General features: G+C 45.0%; 3 protein-coding genes across 3 annotated transcripts in view; 1 reads left to right on the forward strand and 2 right to left on the reverse strand. All coding sequences in view use genetic code 11, as the record gives it.

The window, feature by feature from the left end:
* The window catches only part of EGR_03914 (putative serine/threonine-protein kinase ifkB), a gene marked incomplete at both ends in the record, with an annotated part of 19352 nt that extends 9651 nt beyond the window's left edge, over positions 1–9701 (forward strand). The window contains 14 exons of the mRNA XM_024493163.1: positions 946–1191; positions 1639–1848; positions 2262–2411; positions 2478–3100; positions 3217–3280; positions 3560–4027; positions 4277–4524; positions 4693–4963; positions 5176–5556; positions 5805–6220; positions 7721–7784; positions 8104–8268; positions 8363–8438; positions 9310–9701. Coding sequence (XP_024352435.1) covers positions 946–1191; positions 1639–1848; positions 2262–2411; positions 2478–3100; positions 3217–3280; positions 3560–4027; positions 4277–4524; positions 4693–4963; positions 5176–5556; positions 5805–6220; positions 7721–7784; positions 8104–8268; positions 8363–8438; positions 9310–9701 — 3774 coding nt within the window. The remainder of the gene's footprint in view (positions 1–945; positions 1192–1638; positions 1849–2261; positions 2412–2477; positions 3101–3216; positions 3281–3559; positions 4028–4276; positions 4525–4692; positions 4964–5175; positions 5557–5804; positions 6221–7720; positions 7785–8103; positions 8269–8362; positions 8439–9309) is intronic.
* Positions 9702–15940: 6239 nt separating this feature from the next.
* EGR_03915 (Innexin-10) lies at positions 15941–16636 on the reverse strand (the record flags this gene model as incomplete). Its single annotated transcript, XM_024493164.1, has 1 exon — positions 15941–16636. The coding sequence occupies one exon, from the start codon at positions 16634–16636 to the stop codon at positions 15941–15943; it is 696 nt and encodes a 231-aa protein (XP_024352436.1).
* Positions 16637–18529: 1893 nt separating this feature from the next.
* EGR_03916 (Innexin unc-9) overlaps positions 18530–18794 on the reverse strand; it is a gene marked incomplete at both ends in the record, with an annotated part of 654 nt that continues 389 nt past the window's right edge. Inside the window, one exon of the mRNA XM_024493165.1 lies at positions 18530–18615. Within this exon, the coding sequence (XP_024352437.1) occupies positions 18530–18615 (86 nt within the window). The remainder of the gene's footprint in view (positions 18616–18794) is intronic.

Genomic DNA, 18794 nt, shown 5'->3' on the forward strand with positions numbered 1-18794 from the left:
ACTTCACTAGGAGTGATAAAATCTAGAAAGCTGTTGATAAAGACTGTTTCTTGCAAGACTCTGTGCACTGCCGGAAAATTGAGCTATAGAGAGCTTTGGATTTGAGGGTGGAAAGGTAATACTGTCTTACTTTTGTCCTTCCTACCCTTCTGATACGTTTTTAAGGATGGTTTATCTCGCCTGTTGGAATGAAGCAATCACATAAACGAAGGAAAATGTAGGTGGTTAGGACTAGATCATTTCTAGTCTTTTCGAGACAAAGCGAAATTTGCAGATAACGTGTGTCTTGTTGGAAAGAACGATGGATTGTGATAGTTTCATTTACTTGCGTCAAGTGTTTTAAGAAGCTCTCTGCGACCGTTTGACGGACCAATACGCTCCTGGGAGTTATCCCTGGAGCGGTGGGTGTTTTCGACAGCATTCATTCTAACAAAACGCGGTCTTGACGTGTCTTTTGTTGGTCTGGTCTATTTGTCATATCTCCCTGATCTTTTATTGTTCTTGTAGGTTCTTATGCGAGGTTTGAACTCACTCAAAAATGGTGTTTCCCCATCGCTGGTCATAATGGGACGATTTTAATAAATGAGCAATTTTTATTGGATCCACGTCAGTTGCTGCATTCCAATAAATTTCTTCCCAAACAAGAGATAAATGTAAAGGTGTTGCGTCTAAATTTTTCTCTGTAGACACTATAGCACACAAATTCGAATGAGCCTTGTCATGAGCTTACAGAAGAGCAGGAAAACCGAAATGTCATTCTTAGCTGCATTAGTATTATTGTAGTGTTCAACCTAAACCGAAGATGTTCACTAACATTGGCAACCAATCAATGAGAATAGAGGCTTATGCCTATCTTTTATGGTTCGGGTATAGATGAATGCAGAATTATAAACACGACTAAATTTGCGAGCAAGTTTAATGCGAACTTTCTCCATCCATCGAAAGCACGGAGTACGAAGTGGCGCGCAGCTTCGTTACCACGTCACGTCTGGTAGTAGCGCGGAAACGTCCCGGGGAGGCAGCTCCATGGCAAAGGTGACGTGTGGGATGACGGCGAGTAATCCTCTCTCCTCAAACACACCTGCTCTGACCGCAGCCCGGTCCAACTGCATGACGGAGAATGTGGGCACGATATTCTACATGAGTCCGGAGATTGCTTCGAAGCGGAAAACGCGACTGGTTTATAACGAGGTGCGTGCGTTTACTTCCTGCTTCCTTTCCCATCCATCCATCTATCCCGGTTTCTTCCATTCATCGACTCAGATCCATCACTGTGCCTCCCATCCACTGATCTGTTTGGGTAGTATTTAGTTATTTCGAATTTCTATCTATCTCAAATCTATTTTTTCATTTACTTAGCTATCTCACGCGAATCCGCTTCAATTTTGTCTGTCAGCTTCAAATCCATTTATCAGTTTTGAGTCTATCATCGACACATCTATTACTTTCCCGGGTCCATTCATCGACACCTGTAGTCAATCATTCATAACTACTCCATCTACCTACCTATTAAACCATTTCTCATCTTAGATCAGTCAAATCTGCCCATCTTCGATCAATCCCTACATAGCTTTTGTTGGTAAAGTGTTTGGCGCTCCTCTTCGCCACCTCTTATTGGATTTATTCTTTTTCATCTAGAAAGTTGACATATACAGTCTGGGTATTATCCTCTTCGAGATGTTCTACCGCCGCACAAACACCCTTATGGAGCGTGTCAATGTGCTCAATGACATCCGCAAGCCAAAGATAATCTTTCCCGAGGACTGGGATGCACAGACCAAACCCAAGCAGACTGCTCTCATCAGGGCCCTCCTTCACCATGATCCTGCCCGTCGACCGACAGCTTCAGTGAGTGATTAGCCCGATTTTGGCTGATTATGAGTCAGTCCGCAACAGCGATGGGTATTGTTATTGGTAGTGTGTTGAAGTGTGCATTCTTTCCTGCAACGAACCAGTATTGCAATTGTTTGTCAATACTGATATGTATTTTTTCATCGTCGAAAATAGGTGGTTTCCTGAACGTCATACAGTATCTCTGGGTGGTCCATCACTAGACTCGAATTGTTTACACCACTCTGTTCTGGTCGGTGCATTCCGCTACCGCATACTCACGCCCTCCAAATGCTCTACAAGTGCATATTTGACGGGGGACTGCCTTTTGCTGATTTAGAACCGAGCGAAACGGGGCTTGTCAAACATCGAGCTCAAATCACTTCCAGCAAGTAGCACTTTAACTAATGAGTTCAAGTTATTCATTGTAGGATATCCTCGCGTCCCCTCTTATCCCCCCACTGGAGTCTACAGAGTCGGCATTTCGAAAACAAGTCCTCGATATATTCAGAGATCCAGGCAATAAGCTCTACCGTTTCATTGCCAACAATCTTCTCACCATGTCCTGCTCTCGGACTGCTGTGAGGTTCTTTTTGTGAACACTACTTGGGATTATTACCCGTGCTTCACTAATTACGGTTTTGTAGGATTTTCTTTACGACCGATCCAAGTCCCTCACGACCAACTCTCCTTCCCAACAACTGCCTTACTTTTTCGGTGCCTCTGGATCAAGGGATTTAGATCTACTGCGCGACTTTTCGCGCTACCAGTTGTTTGAACGGTATATAGTCCACCACCTTGAGGCCATCTTTGCTGCCCACTGCGCTTTGCCCATCCAACCGCCCACACTGATCCCAGTGAACAAAAGGTCTGTTGCTTGCTGGTTGCATTGCCCTGGCACCACCACACTCCCTACCACTTCGGTAAGCTGTCTTCAGGCCCCCTCAGATGTTGGCAGTGGTGGAGCAGAAGGCGGTGGTGGGGGCAGTGGAGCGGAGGCAGAACACCTGGCAGATGCGCGTACGACCATAGGGGGACCTGTGCTTCTTGATGCCCAGGGAGTGCCTGTTTCCCTGCCTGATGCACTTCATGTCGGCCTGGCGCGGTTTCTAGCCAATACAGGAATCAACCCGCCGCCATTGAGGGAGCTCCGAACCTACCAGATTGGACGGACCTACCGACCATGGCCTCATGCCAATCCCTTTAGGGCAGTGGATCATCCACTGGAGATGAAGCGGGCCTCTTTCGATATGGCTGCGGCGAACTATCAGTCAGTTGGATTTAACACTTCTCCCACCGCCCCAATTTTTTAATCTGATCTAGAGATCACAAGTGATTAAGTGTTGTTAGTCTTGATAATTTTATCGCATTCCTCCTCTCCTCTAGGCCTCATCTACTGGTGGAGATCTTTCATATCTTGAACGAAGTTATCTCTTTAATTTCACTTGAGGTGAGCTGCTCTAAAGCTGATTTTATTTTTCTCCGGTTATTTTTGGACAAATGCACTGCGTGGTTAATTTAGACTTTTGAATCGCTAGATTCATGATTAACTGTCTCCTGTTTATCCTAACAAAATCTTAGTCAAAGAACATTGAAGGCATGCACTCGCCTTACTCTTTAATAGCGTCATATCGTTTCCTTGGTACACAAGATTTGAGATTGGACACTACCCATTTTCGTCGTCCAGTCATATAATTAGAGCCGGGATTGATGTACTTAATTCTTTCAGGGTTTGACTTACGTGCTCTACCTCAATCATACCGACCTGCTGGAGTACATTTTCAAGGTGCTCTCCGTCCCATCTGATCTGCGCGTGGGTCTGTGGCGTCACCTGGCCGAGGCTTGTGAGACTCCTGAAGCCGTACTTCAGCAACAGCAGTCGTCCAGACTCCCATTCCGCCGACACATTGTTTTTCCCGAATACCTTCTCAGCACCCTCCACCAACAACACGAACAGCAGCATCAGCAGCCGCAAAGTCGTCCCCACCATCGCGGCTTCTTGCAGCGTCACCTGACGCGCCTGATGCGTTTCGAGACAACACGGGTGGAGGAGCTGGCTGAGGTTCTTTTGGAGGTGCCCTCGCATCGTCACTGCATGTCTCGTGTCACGAAGGAGGCCCACATCCATCAGCATTGTCAACGCCTCGCAAAACTTATTAATTGTGTTCATCGATGGGAAGCGATTCCCTCATTCCACGTAGGTTTGATGGCTCAATAATTAGGGGTGTTGCCACTTTAGCATCCCGAGTCATCACTGAAGAGGTTATGAGGCGTGTCAATCTGGAAGCCGTTGTGCCATACGAGGGGGAAGCTCAAGTCAAGCCGGGATTTGTAGTTTACAGGTTTACTGGGGATCACACAATTGATGGAAAGACCCATGTAGTCACACTGGAGCAAAATAATTATTGTTCAACTAAGCCTTCATCACCTCCCCTTGTTCCTTCAGATTGTTCTCACCCCAGGGTTGGTGCTTCCCTGCCACCTTTACCAAGGCCTCGTGTATCAGCTGGTCTGTTATTCCTGCAAAGCCGATGATTTTGAAAGTTTGGTGGATGAGGAGAAACCCACCACGAATCCTGTTCTAGGAACTTCACTGATGAGCTCACGCGCCCGACTCCTGGTTCTCGCCTCTGGGGGAGAGTATCAACACCTCGTACAGCGGTTTCGACCGCCACAGGAATTCCTGCGCATTCAGTGAGTTATACTTTGTTGCCATTACCACATTACAATTAGCACACAAGAGGACTGGCTGGCCGAAACCATGAACGTGACTTCATGACATTAAGATGGAAATCGTAACCTGAGAGTACTATAGTACCCAAGCAACCTCTAGTCTAGGAATTACTTTTAATTGTCTACTAGAGAAAAGGTGTTGAAGTCGAGACAGATTGATGGTGACGAGGACACTGAGGAAGAGGAGGACGAGGAAGAAGAGAACCATAAAGCGCTACCCACTGCAACGCCGTGGAAGTCCATTGCACAGTCTCGTATTAATCCTTCCATCTCTGCGGCCCTCGCCGCTGTCACCACCTCGGATGTTCCCTCTGGTGTATTCGGAGTTGCTGTCTCGGTTAATCGACTGGCCAGACTTCTGCTCTACGTCGTAGATAAACAGTCTGCCAACCCGCCATCTGTAAGTATTCCTACTGGTTGTTTGGCCACGCTGTCTATCTTCTTATTCAGAGGGATCTTCTGGATCTGTCGCACCCAAAATAACACGAGACTGAGAATCCATATAACGCCTTCATTATGTAAACAAGTCACGTTGTGATTACATGAAATTTTCGGATAATCTCAGAACTGGTTTTTGAGTCACTATAATCTTTCCGCCTTTTCCTCCTTCAGCTGACCATGCCTCTACTACTGACCACTTCGTTGTGCCATGTGGTGGTGACATGGGAGCGACGGACTCGAGACACTCGGATATTTGCGCTAGAGCGCCTTTGCTCCCGTGGCTCGCGATCGTCCACAGCGGAGGCGGAGGGTGGTTGCGGTGAAGCTACCACCGCTATTGCTGTCACTCTCATCAAACGTGCCTCAACTACCTCATTCTTTTTCCCTTCGGTGCTGCCCCCCGGCACAGAGCTGACCAATCACAATCTGCCTGCTTACTGCCTCGTTGATGAGACTGGCTGCGCTCTCGCCCAACGCAAGGCCTTCCATCTGGCTTGTCAGTTGTGGTCTGCTGGGGGCATCTCCACGCGGTTGGTGCTTAAGAGAACATCGGTGGGTGCTATTTCCTCAGCCTCATTCCTACTCTCCTTGTTATCAACTAGAATCCAAGCCTTCTACCTTCATCGGTTGCGGGTTACGATTCCTTTCGAAACAATTTCTGTTAAGCTTATAACACTCCCTAGAATTGTTTTGAAAGGGGTTTACGTACCGAACCTTTGTTGATTTTTGGAATTGGATCTCGACATCTCCCATTTTTTCCACTTACTGACATATTCCTTGCTCTTTCTGTTTTATCACAGGATCCTTTGGAAATGGCCTCTGAATTGGGTGCAACCTTCGCGGTACGCGTCTGCCTGTTGACCGGCAACAAGGTGGGTGCACTGACCTACAAGACGTGGCATCTCTACGGTGATCGACCGGGTGGGGAAGCCTCGCAGTTTTCCGATCCCTCCGCGGTAGTTGCGCAGGTGCGCCACGCGCTTAGCGGTGTCGATAGCCGCGGTCCTCATTCCTCCACCACCTCTTCCTCTACTTTTTTTGCCTCCACCACTGCTCCTATAGCCACTGGCATGGGGGATAATATGGCCTTGACAACGCCCTTTACCACTACAGCTCCCACCACTGTCAGTACTTCGGCATCAATTTTTACCCCAATAGCATCGTCAGTTCCGGATGACGGTGACGAGCGTCGTGGAAGCTGGTCGAGGGAATTGAGGTGAGGTGCCTTTTAACTCGTTTCTGGTCTATAGTTGGGATTCTCCAGTGTCCTCACTTGTGGCAGTCTTCTCCAAACTTATTACATTCAAAGATGGGAGAATTTAACTGGGTCAGCATTTCAAAACCTCACTTTGAAAACCTTACTTTTTGAGAGATTTACCTTATTTCTCGCTAAGCGGAGTTGAATGTCTTTTGCAGCTGTGGCGTGGCAGTTGCACTTTCGGTTTTTATATGGTTTCAGGAGACACGGAAGGCGGTCCAGACGTCGATAGAAGGTGGTGCTATTCTCTTCCCTTCCGAACCGATTGTTTTACTACAATCATGTTACATGCAATTTCTAAAAATATGTTTTTTATAACCACTGTAACGGGTGTATACATGCTGTTAGCAAGTGCTTATTTTATTTTGTGATCAGGTTGGTGAAGGGTCGCTAAATACGTCAATTACTTAAGTAGGAACATACTACTTAAAGTAGTATGAGATGATGATGTGCGCGGGAAATAAAGGCCTAGGTTCTCGGGGGATGATGCTCTTATTTGGAGGTCAGTTTGTAGATACATGATATTGTGGAAAAAGGGGGGGGGGGCGAATTCGAGCAGGTGATCTGAGATCGACGAGTCGGGGGTGTTGGCTGCGGCGTGCCCATCAAGGTGCCACATTCGGGCGTTTCGTGTCGAGCCGGCTTGCACTACCACTCTTAACGTCAGTTGAAATTGTGTTCATGGTAAAAAAATGCATTGGAAGTCAAACAAAATGCCGCATTTTGTCAATTAAACTTCCCCTCGGCTGCGTGGACTTAAAGTCATGCCGGTGGCACCTTCAGCCCTTCCGGTCGGAGGTAATACGTTAGCCGTAGTGGTTATGTAACTTCTTCCGCCTTTAGTAAATACTTAACAAGTCACAGAGAATTACTATCTTCATCCCCATAACCTCAGTAAATAGGACTGCCATTAACAAAAATAAATGAACTGATTGATAATAAGAGGCACACTAAAATATAAGTGTAATACGGTGGTTGCTTATCCCTCGGTATTAGCGGGGAGTCTAGTGGCTTGGCCTTCGGGCCATGCCAGTAGCCCAAATGCCTTCTCTGTGCTGAATATATGTTCCGCCCAAGCATTATATCTTCTTTCGTCTTCAGGGAAGTCCAGGGGTGCTGCATAAGAACATATGGTTTCGTAGAATATCGGCAGGTATAGATAGCACTAATAAAACCCATTGGAAAATAAGAAAGCAGCTTTGGAAATTTCGGCAGTAGTGGGCAAACAAACTTGTTTTTTATAAATATGATAGATATTCATACAGAAATAAAAAAGAATTCATTATTTGGCTTTTTAAAGACCAATTTCTGTTAGTTGGTTTCTTTTTTAGCCTTTTGTAAAATAGTCTATTAAACTTTTAAATTGTGCATAGCTGCTTGTTCGTCCTTGGAACAGGTAACCAACCATGAAAGGATTTGTTTAATTTCGTTTTACGTGTGCGTGGGAGTCGCGCTCAGATTTGGTCGCGTTTCTTGTGTTGCGGTCATCCAGTCAGGGATTTCGATGAGCTTTAAATCGTTAGTCGATGTCCTGTCATTTTCGCTATGTGCTTTGATGTGGCATTTTGTTTGCCTCGTCGTCTCACGTTATAACTTTCTTCACCAACTTTTGTTAGGTGTGTTGGCTTTACTCACTTTATGTGGTAGGTTTTTAATAAATTTCTGCTGTTTTCTATCCTCATATCGAAAACGCAATTTAGCATGAGTGGATTCACTTATTTTATCTTCTTACTCCCTCGACCTCGACTCAGAACTTGACTCCATATTTTAACAGAACATGGGGTGTTGTCACCATGAACGATTGCGGTTGCGACATGTGCATTTGCGCTCCATATTTACAGTCCAAGTTCACCGACCTATCACTACAGACCACCGTGATGTCGGGTGATACTCTACCTGCGTGGGTCGAAGTAAGGGTGAAAATGAAACCACCCTTTTTGTCACTCCTCGTTTATCTCGTTATTGGCCATATTGTCGGAGGGATTATTTTCTCCTGCCGATTGCGTGTGGGTTGTCTTCCATCGGCCAGATTTTTAATAAATTACAATAAAAAATTTTGTTGAGGCTTATTTTAAGTTGGAAATAATTTTGTATTTATAGAGTCTGATTGCCATCTGCCACGTCTTTATCTCGATTCTTATTGTCTTGGTCTGGCTTCACACCACCATTTGTGAAGGTTTGTTCCTACCACTTTTTTTTCCAAAAATCTTAAGCAACTGATCCCCTGAAACGTTAATTTTGGGGGTTTTAGACCTCTTTCTTTCATCCCTTCATTACGGAAGTCTCCAGCTTTATCATTTTAGGAGCAACGATCGAAATGATTTAACTTTAGAGCAAACTTTTACGTCTATTTGGCTGTTTAAACTGATAATTCACCTTGATATTTTCCAAACCATGAGTCTTCACTAGCGAAATGAAGCAATAACGCAAAAAGATGTGCCTGGATTATGTGCGCTTGTCATATTAATCTGTGATATGATTTATCATTTACGACTTGGTGGATCACTTTATGCTTCGACATAAGTCACGCACGGTGATGTTTCTAAAGTAGTGAAAACATTGATCCCCATCCATGTGTCAGTTATTGTTCGCAAATTTTTCTTTAGTTACTGTTTTAGGTACATTGAAGCCTTGAAAACAATTTAGCTAGCCGAGTTCCGTTTCGATATGGTCGGACTCGTGGACGTCTGAAGACAAATCCTGCCGAAGTTTGGGGTTAACACCAGTGAATGAACATGAGACTCAGTAATTAAAGACATTTCCTTCAGTCAGAGGGCATTAGAATAAGAATCGCTGCTTCAATGTCACATCCTCATAGATGATTCCTTTCTGAGAAAACTGGTGTTTTGCAGCTCAGATGCACCTTTACCCCTCCTCGTTTGACACTAGGCTTATTGTTGTACCAGAGTCTTCACTAAGGACACTACCGGCTGCACAAGTTCGGTAGATAAATGAGGTGTCGTAAACGGACCGCTATGCTATGGAAATCGATGCTTCCTCATACTTTAACACATTTCAAAAAGATTCCATTGTTTTGTTTTCGTCAGTTGTTGTGCTTGCGAGTCGTCCTCTGGGAGTCCAATGCTCTTGTCGTTACCTCTCGGGCCGCTGGCGACGCAGTTCTCTCATTCCCACTCGTCGAATCCGCACCGTTCACTTGCTGGATCGTGTGACTAACGTTTCCGTGAGTCCACACCTCTTCCTTGAGCTGCGTTGCTCCTCCTGCCCCCTGCGTGCCACCTTTCCTACTATCGACGAGACAGCCAACGCGATGCTGCATCTGCATCCGTTCTTTAGCTTTCCAGTAAGTGGCAGCGGTGATGAGGAGGGGGAGGCGGCATCGCCCCCGCTCTGTTGTCTACCCTTGCAGTCGCTGGTTACTGTCTACCGGTTGATGCATGCAGTTCTTTTCTGTGAGACTGTTCCTTGCGCCTTTTAATCCACCTCCTAGCTATTTCACATTTAAAAGAAACAGAGATTGCGTGTTCATGAGTTTGTCGTTTGGTATTACTTATGTCGGTGATTCGCTTGCTTATTTGGTTCCCTTTTTGATACTGGAAGTTTGCTTACAGTTATTTTAAGAATTCAGCCTAACTCAAACGTTATTGGCTTGTGGCCTTGGTCACTCTATTGACGTTGTACGTATCTCCTAGTACGTGGTAAATGACCTTTTCTTAACCAATAAAAGCATGGCTTATAGAAGTTCCGCCCCTCTGGCGTAGGTTTAACTCCTAAATAACTCTAAACGTTGGTTTTGCCGGTGAGTAGAAGAATGACTACGTAATGCAGTCCATCCAACCACTATTTAGTTTCGCCAACTGGATGTGCTAGGCTTCAAAAGACAAGGCATTATGAATGTGGTGTTCATAGCATCCGCATGTGTCATTAAGGCAGAATCATGCATTTTGATGAGCCTTAGTTACCTGATGGTTAGTTGCGCAACCGTAATGAAGAGACCAAAATTTAGAGTCACTTCCTAAATCAGGCAGACCATTCGTATCTGAATGTGACATGTTCACCGTTGCAATGGCAAGACTGGATCGACCCTTTTGCAATCCTGCTACCTGCTGGGTTGTGCGTCAGTCAGTTATTTTGTCCTCTTCTTCCCACCTTTAGCCCATGAAGTCTTCAACCCACGTTTTGTTGGCCTAAAAGAGTCGTGCTTTAGATTACTTCTGGGATAGACCCAAATGGAAAACCACCTTATAATTAGGATATACATAACAAGGAAGCGTTACTATTTACGTTAGACCTCCTCCGCATGTTATCGAATGTCTCTACTGTTTTAAATTAGTGTACACGACAAATGCTACTTACAATTTTGTTAGTAGCGAGTTTGCAGCTCGTCTTTTTTGCAATGAATCAAGCTACTCTTGGTGGAAGAATTGCAAATGGAATGGTTTCCACTCTATATGTATTTGTTTGTCATCATTTGGGTATATTATTCGTGAATAACACTCATAAGTACCACTTTCTTCATTGGGCTGGCGAAAGGATTCATTGACATTAGTGTCGCAAATATGTGACGTGTGTCATTCCCCAGTCTACTAGAACTGATTGCATCAAATCGATTTGCAGGTGGACTAATTGGGCCCTAATCAATGAGGTGTGTACACGTGTTTTGGACTTCCTTAATCTGAAATTACCCACAGCCTTTTGGTCCTTGAGCATCATAAACTTCTCGGAGCTTTAAGGGATATGGTCTGATGTGATCGGTTCTCCCTTGAAATATAGGTGGTAGATGAAATGGCAAGAATTTCTTAGCTGCTAAAATTTTTGCCATTAGTTTGTATCCTGGTCGGTTACGATGGGAAAGTAAGGCGTGACTCAAAGCAATAGCTCAAGGAATGCTTTCACTTGTAGGGAGACCTTTCACCACAAGAGCACTCAGACGCTAATAATTACCGATGGTGGATTGCGCGGATACTTTTTCATCGTGGGGCTAGCAATGACACCCAGAACTTCGGCGATTTCTTCATAAAGTAGCAAATTAGCAGATGGTTCTTCGGCCACCTTAAAGTAACATAACTGGATGTCCAGTCTGGTTACCACTTTTATTCCCAATTATATCGGGGGAAATTTCAAGGGGTCCTCACGTCCTTCACTCACCCTGATGCGAAAATGTAGCCATCAAAAAAGGCGTCCAAAGGGGAGGAAGGTCATCTTTTTGATTGGGTCGATGCCTCATCTATCCGTCCTGCGTTCATCGATCCATTCATCCACTAACAGTGCAATTTATTTGGAAAAGTAACCTCTTCAAACCTTACTGAGGTATATCTGCAAAGTTGAGATCCTTGAGCTCAGTACAAGACAACTTTAATTCTGAGCTTCCTCTCTGCGAAACGAGACTTCGGAGTTTGGTTTGGAAAAGTGTCTGCAAGGCCAAATACAATAGGGAACAACCCGAGGGTTGCCAGGGTTACTGGAAGGTGGTCAAGTAGAAGGGGCAAAAAAGGAGCTGTTAGTAAATAAGTGGCTGTAAAATTTTAAATAGCTTCCCCATGAAACGTGTCCGTAAAGTGAATTCTTCATATAATAATACTATGAAATTAAATTCTAGACAGTAATTAAATAAACGAAAAACCGTAAAATACCGGATTCTAAAAACGAAGTTGTCTTTGGTTTTGTGAGGTCTCCCCTAAAATCTTCGAAGGCTGTTATTTCCAGAAGTGACATTATAGCCCTCCAGGTCACCCTTAAAGACATAGAAGAGCAAACCAGTGAGGTTGAAAGTTTGTCACTAGTTGATAGGCTAGCTGATTGGTTATGGACGTGGGTGGGACTCTGTAACACCAAGGAGATGTCAAGGCCGGCTAGTCGGCTTTGTATGCGCTGTTGTGCCACACAGACCTCCACCTCCATTCGATGTTGTTTCCGTTGTGGTTCATTGTAATAGGTTGCAAAGCAGGTCAGAGTTACATTTATGAAGACTTATCATGGGGGCAATGCTACTTATTTGCTTATTAGTAGAACGTGGTGGGGCACTAGCTGGCTATCCTAAACATTTCCTTCGCTTCCAGGTGGATCGCAATTCTGGAGGTAGTGCTAAAGGCTGGCCGGTATTCGACACTGAGCGATCACTTTTCCTATCAATACTTGCTTCTGGTCTCGTTATTTTACGACAGATGTCTTCACCTCATTTAAATCTGGTCTCGCCTCGTTGTCGGCTACTACTGTAAAATTTGATATTAGGAAGTCCTCCTAAAGCTAGAGCCATTTCGTTTTCTCCTTTGCAACAAATTCAGCTATCCGCAGTCTATATCTGTCGTAGGGTTTTGGTGTACCACTCAGCCCAAGACTGAGGGTTTGTCACCACCGACCGCCTCAGGTGATCTGAGAATGGGTAGGGGATGCCACCACCTTATGTGGCGTTTAGAAAAAGTGATGCGTTTTTGTCAGAACAACAGCTTTGGCGGATAAAATATTCATAATTATGGAGATTTTCTTTCTAAAAACCCAAGAATAATACGAACTTCCGGAGCTTTTGATAAGGTTTATATGGTCCCCTGGTGCAGAATCCTCATTATGTCTAAAGAATTCTAGTCTCACACCTCTGTAAACCAGCAGAGGGCGAATTCACCTCTTGATTGGAGATTTTTCGTTTTTGCACAATAAAAGAACGAGGCAACAGAGCAGTGTGCTCGTTGCAACACAAAACTGCGATGCCTCAGCTCAGATAAGGTCGCGTTGCATGCCACAAGTGAAGTCTCATCAAACAGCCATAACGCAAATGGGGGTTGTTGTCGGATTCAACTCCACCTCTCTCCCTCTCTTCTTTACCTCCTTTTTTACTTGATGAAATTGCCTGTGTGGTGTAAGGAAAAATGTTACCTGAGGCCCGTTCGAATGCTAGGCTCCGAGAAGGATATATGGAGTAAATATCTGATTTTACCTTCGAATTTTTCTACAACGTCAGCCTAATTTGCTACTTTTACTTTGCCCAGAAGTGGAGGAAAGCAGTGAGGATTCGGTATTATTTTCAAAAACAGAATGTCTTTTGAGTGCGGTAACTGCTGTTGATGCAGGTGCACCAAACATCCAACGTTCTAGGAGTCCTTTAGAAATCCCAGTCACGGGAGGAAAACGTCCGATGTCACTTCGAAGCTAAGTGTAAGAAGACAAAATAAAATTTGCGCTTTCGCGACCAAATTTTCTTTAGTTTGTACACTTTACCTTCTCCAGTCCCTGATACTTTTTGTAGCAGTATTTACTCCGTCATTCTTCGTTTTGTGTTGACGTACTTCAGTAGGTGTCGGTTCTACCACCACCTCCGCATTACGGACATCCCCCATATCACCTGCACATAGACAGTAAATCATTCTTTTACATTGGTCTAGCATCACAGCCTCCAAGAATACTCGAGTGCTACATCGAAGGGGGTGTTAAAAGCATCAATTTGAAATGAAGAAAACCCCCCATTTTCTTTGCTTACCGAACCTAAATAATCCGGAAGAAGAAGGTCAGCATAATCTGTAAAAACGAAAGACCATCAGAATCTCATCAACTTTTTGCACAAGTTCTGGAGTTCCATATTCGCTAAGTGATCACCACCGGAGCAAAACCAGGTTTTCACTTATCGACGTCGGCCTTACATGACTGCTAACTGAAAACAATTGGCCCTTTGGCCGATAGCACGCCGAAAAGCGGCTGGCATAGGACGAATCATTGCTGTAAAACGGTGTCTGGCCTTAGGCTCCCTAATGTCTTGGCTGTTTGCTTAACACTCAGCTTTTGTGACGAGCCACTCACTCAGGGGCACCGCCGTTGTACCTCCACCGGGTGGCCTAACTTCCGAGCCATGTCAGTAGACCCAAGCCCTTCTGTGGGCCGACAATGCACATTTGGCCCGAGCATTATGAATTCATTCGTCTTCAGAAAGGTCGCGGAGCGCTACATTGGTAGCAGCGGAAAACTAACCTGGTCTTAAAGGGCAATTTTTCTGATTTCTACTCCTGAATTCCAAGTCTTAACGTGACGGAAGAAGGGCACATGGTGTGGATGGGGAGAATCTGTGAAACCCCCAACAGAAGGACTGAAAATGGTGTTTATCTGCTGCGACCACTACTCCAGTCTCGAGTTCTACAGAAAACTGATCAACAATTGAAGCAACGCTAGCCGTGAACCCTCTGGCAAAGTCCGTTGCAGGGCTGTCTACGGTGCCTGTATGAAGATGTCAGTTATGCGAGTACATAGTACCTCCTCTACTCCTCTAATAGCTGGATAGAGCCCAGATAGATGAAGCTGCGTAGTGATGAGGTGAGAAAAAAGTTTCAGGGAGGAATAGACGCGAAATCCTACCACCAAGGAAGTATGTTAAATCCCGTTCTTTATTAAATTGCTCTGCTTTTGGGTCAGCGTTCCGACGACTAGCGATGTACATACGTAATCTACAACGCATTCTTCCGTCTCTTAAATAAGGCAAAACTCTAGACCCAGTGGAATTACTAAGGGGACTTATTGACTTTACAGTTAATTTTTTGCTCAGTTGCATGGAATTTCGGTGACTGGTGCAGTCGGTTCGTGTTGTTTTTCTTATGGCACCGCTTAAGTTTTGATAGCTGGCGCAGATTTACCTGGGATAGCGCCGGAGACGACGCTCAAAAGAGAGAAGGGGCCATGTGATACGTTAATTGTTTGTTTACCTCTCAGTTTTGGTAACGGGGCGCCTTGGAGCTCCGCAGCGGTACTTTCACGGGGTGCCATGGCCTCCGGGCCGTACCATTAGCCACCTCCAGCCCTTCTATAAGGCGATAACACATTCTGTCCACATATTATGTGTTCTGCCGTCTTCAAAGAAGTCTCGTTGCGATATCTTTCAAATCCATTTTAACCTGGTACTGTAGAAGAAGATCCCAAATCTATCCATAGCATTTGTCACCAACATTGAAATCGCCGTCATTATCCCAGTGATGCCAATTTATTACATCATCTTCAGTTCCATCTCAGGGCTCCTCACAGATCATGCCGAGGCATCAGGAAGCGCCAGAACGATGTCCAAGGGAATGTAGGACTAATGTGCAGGTTCAATCACTCTTAATGGGAGGTATGTTGCGTTATTTCTTTGCTCTCCTTGACAACGGGAGAGCAATACAATGAATGATACCACAAATTTCCTGCTTTACATTCCTTCATTTTCCTACCAATTTCTCGTCTATCTTTAGTTATAATTAGCACCACAAATGACCTACGAAACGGAAAAAAACTACCGGTTTGATAACTATCCCTCTCCTCCTTGTCTCGGTAGCTGGTAAATTATCCCCATTCACACACACTCCCAGGGGATTTCGCTCAAAAAAAGCCGCGGCTGCAACTGAAATGAGCAAAAAAGAGGCAAGAACGCATTTCTCACTTCTTTATTTACCATAAATCTGAAATGCTAGTGTTGATGATTGCTTAGGAGTGAAAAAACCAGTAGGTCTAGGGCATAGGGCAGGGTGAGGCATCTGAGAAAGCTTAACAACATCTATCACACACTGCATACTTAGAGAGAGAGTTCGAGAGATTGAGAGATAGACCTTGAGTAGGACAGAGATGAGGCGATGATTAGTGGAAGAATGCAAAAATATACAAATCCTAGAAGAGAGGGGATGACACATCTAGGGTCTTTGCTGTATCTGCAAGTGAGGCGTATGGAAGTGGAGGAGGGGGAGGAGATGCTTGAGCGAGCGTACGAGCCGACTATACAATATCCTCAGTGTTGTTATTGCCGTCACTGCTCTCGGTGGTGATTTTACCGGGTGGCAATTTTTTGGTCTCCGCCGCCACCGTTTCGGTCACCTCACATGGACACCGTCTATTGTCGGTGGACGATGGGAAGATATGCAGATGGTGGAGAATGTTGGGACTTATCCTGTACTGCGAGACACCCTTATTTCCTGGATAGTACTTCAAACCGAATATTCGACCCCCTGATTTTGCTCCTCCGCAAAAATCATAGGATTTTGACCTTTCACCAAGATAACAGTAATTACAGGAGCAGGCAGCGTGTTTGGTACAAAGGCGAATGGGTGTTGTGGAAGGTATTGGAAGTAGAGAAAGTGACGAAGCAGCAGTAGCACAACCAATGAACCCCATCCAGAGTTCATTGATCAGTTCACTGGCCAAAAAGTCGCCACTGTTAGCACCGATTAGGCGAATTAGGAAGAAGGCGTCTGCGGTGAGGTACTCCTCTACGAACTGTCGCGTCCGCTGACGATCACGCGGATCCAGGACGGGGGGCACAGCGTTCACTACCTTGAGGTAATGTCGCACAAACTTGAGTCGCGAACGACGCCATAAAAGACGCCGTAGCCAACTGAAGAGAGAGGCTATGGTTATGACTGTGAGCATGATGTGCCAGAACCACAGGAAGATGTATATCTTCTCGAGGAACATGTTGATTGGAAGCACGCACTGGATTGTGTATCTAAAAGTATGTTAATGCGGAAGCATTGTGACTTTGTCCACGTTATATTGAAGCTCAAGAGGAGATATGGGGGATTATACTTCACGGTGTGGCTCAAACATTCTTTGTCACTCTGGCCCTATCTCCGTTCCTCCTGTAGGAACCTCTCATTGGCCAATGCTTGCAAAGGATTTGATATGAGGCGATTTCTCCACCTGGCCTATTTGCACCGTTAGTTGACCTTTTTCTACTGTGCCTTCGACCACTTCAGTACTACCCATCTAAAGTCTTTAGGCTCCGATCGTGCCGAACACGAATAGAGTTGTAAGTAGCTAGACGATTTTCTTGATTGCATTCCAGGCACTGGTGAAGTTCACCCACTATTGGTGGGGCTCGTCAACACCACCAGTTGTTGCGGAACTTGTAGAAACTTGGATTTCGCTCAAGTCTGTCAATATCCTTACCTCTATTTCCTGCGAATTTTGAATTCTCATGTCCTCAGATGTTGCCTTGACCTAAGAGACAGGATTCTTGCCCGCGTGCTTTACGAAGTGAGTTTGATTTGGTTGTTCAAAGAAGGCGGAATAAGTGGTCGTGCCATAAAGTATCGTTTAGAAACTATTGAAAAGCGGTTCTGGTGATGCATCGCGTTCTGGTAGTTTTTCCGTTCCTCAAAGTGAGGGACCACATATTGCAATTGATGAAGTTCAACATATGTGTCGAAGTGATTCGGTGGCACATTTATACACTAAAAAAGCCTTAAAAGCTGATAAGCAAATAGATTCTGCCCCCCAGCTATTAACAGATGGCGGCTGTCTTCAAGCGCCGTCACTTTAGATCACTTCCTGACTGACTGGTTGGCTTATTCAGCGATTAGACATCACTGAATGGCCCCAAACGATCGGCTCACTACCCAGTTTACATATCTAAGGCTTCACTTCATACCCAGTAGACAGTGCTTTGGGAATGGTGGACAGCAGTTGAGAGCGTTCACTATGGCTTATGGCAAAGATGACTTCTTCAGAAAGAGCCAATCAGAAGTAGGGCCTGCGTCAGCAACAGAAGACCACATGCCACATTGTTCCAAAAACCAAACCATAAAAAGATAGGCACTTTAAGATAGAAGAAAGTGTAATCGTTCCATCCTCCTTCACCAATCTCCCCTGATAATTGTTGCAGTGATGGATGCCACTTTTTTATCAGTTGACAATCACCCAAGATGAAATTTATTTTGTACAGGGATAAATGGTTTACTTTTGGGGAAAAAGCAGAGCTTGTAACTAGCCGATACCTTGCTGGGAGAGGATTGAGTATTATTTTAGCGGATAAAGTGCAGTCCAGAGGGTTCCCGGGGTACCGCTATACCAACGCCTTCCTCAGTATGGAATCATGCGTGACTTTAACCTGCGTTGAAGTTTTCCAACTAGTTGAACTTCTTAAATGAAGCTAGTATCAGGAATTGGAGCCTCTTCAGTGCAGTGGCCATGATATTTGGAGCCAAGAAACTCCAAGACGACATAGATGAGCTGTCTGCCTCAGCTAACTGCCTCCGAAAGGCTGCACCAGGGTCAAGAAGAATTGCGAGGATATGAATGTAGCTGCTCCCTGTATCTCATAAGCCACTTACATACGTACGAACTTAGTTGTAGTCCGCAAAGGCATGCAAGCAGAGTCTGAAATTGGGCTGATTGCGATTACCTAAGGCATAAATCATACTTCGACCCTTTATACGTTTTAACCCAAAACCTACCGAAGCCGGCTACAAGAGGGCAACAGCTCCACTTGAAGACTATAAATCATTTAACGGCAAAGGCGATGTTGCGATTTCACATAAAAAGGGTAGAAGCCTTTTATCCTCTTTCTGATTAGAAGAAGATAAATTTCTAGTCCCTCAATTTGGGGATTGCGCCCTGGGCCAGAATAAGTTTCCGATTGGTTTTCATTTCAAACCGGGGAACATCCAGAAAGCCTTTACAAAAGAAGATTTGTCACCGCAGCTAAGCTATTCTGAGGCAGCCCGTTCGTCGACCTCATTTTCGCAGTACTCTGCACATTTCTCAAGCCGTTAGGATCCAATAAGACAACAGTCAAACTAACACATGATTTTCCCAGTTTTGGCTTCCATATCACAGAAGGTGACCCGAGGGA

The sequence above is a fragment of the Echinococcus granulosus genome (assembly GCF_000524195.1).
Source record: "Echinococcus granulosus chromosome Unknown EG_S00022, whole genome shotgun sequence".
In the NCBI taxonomy this organism is placed as follows: Eukaryota; Metazoa; Platyhelminthes; class Cestoda; order Cyclophyllidea; family Taeniidae; genus Echinococcus; species Echinococcus granulosus.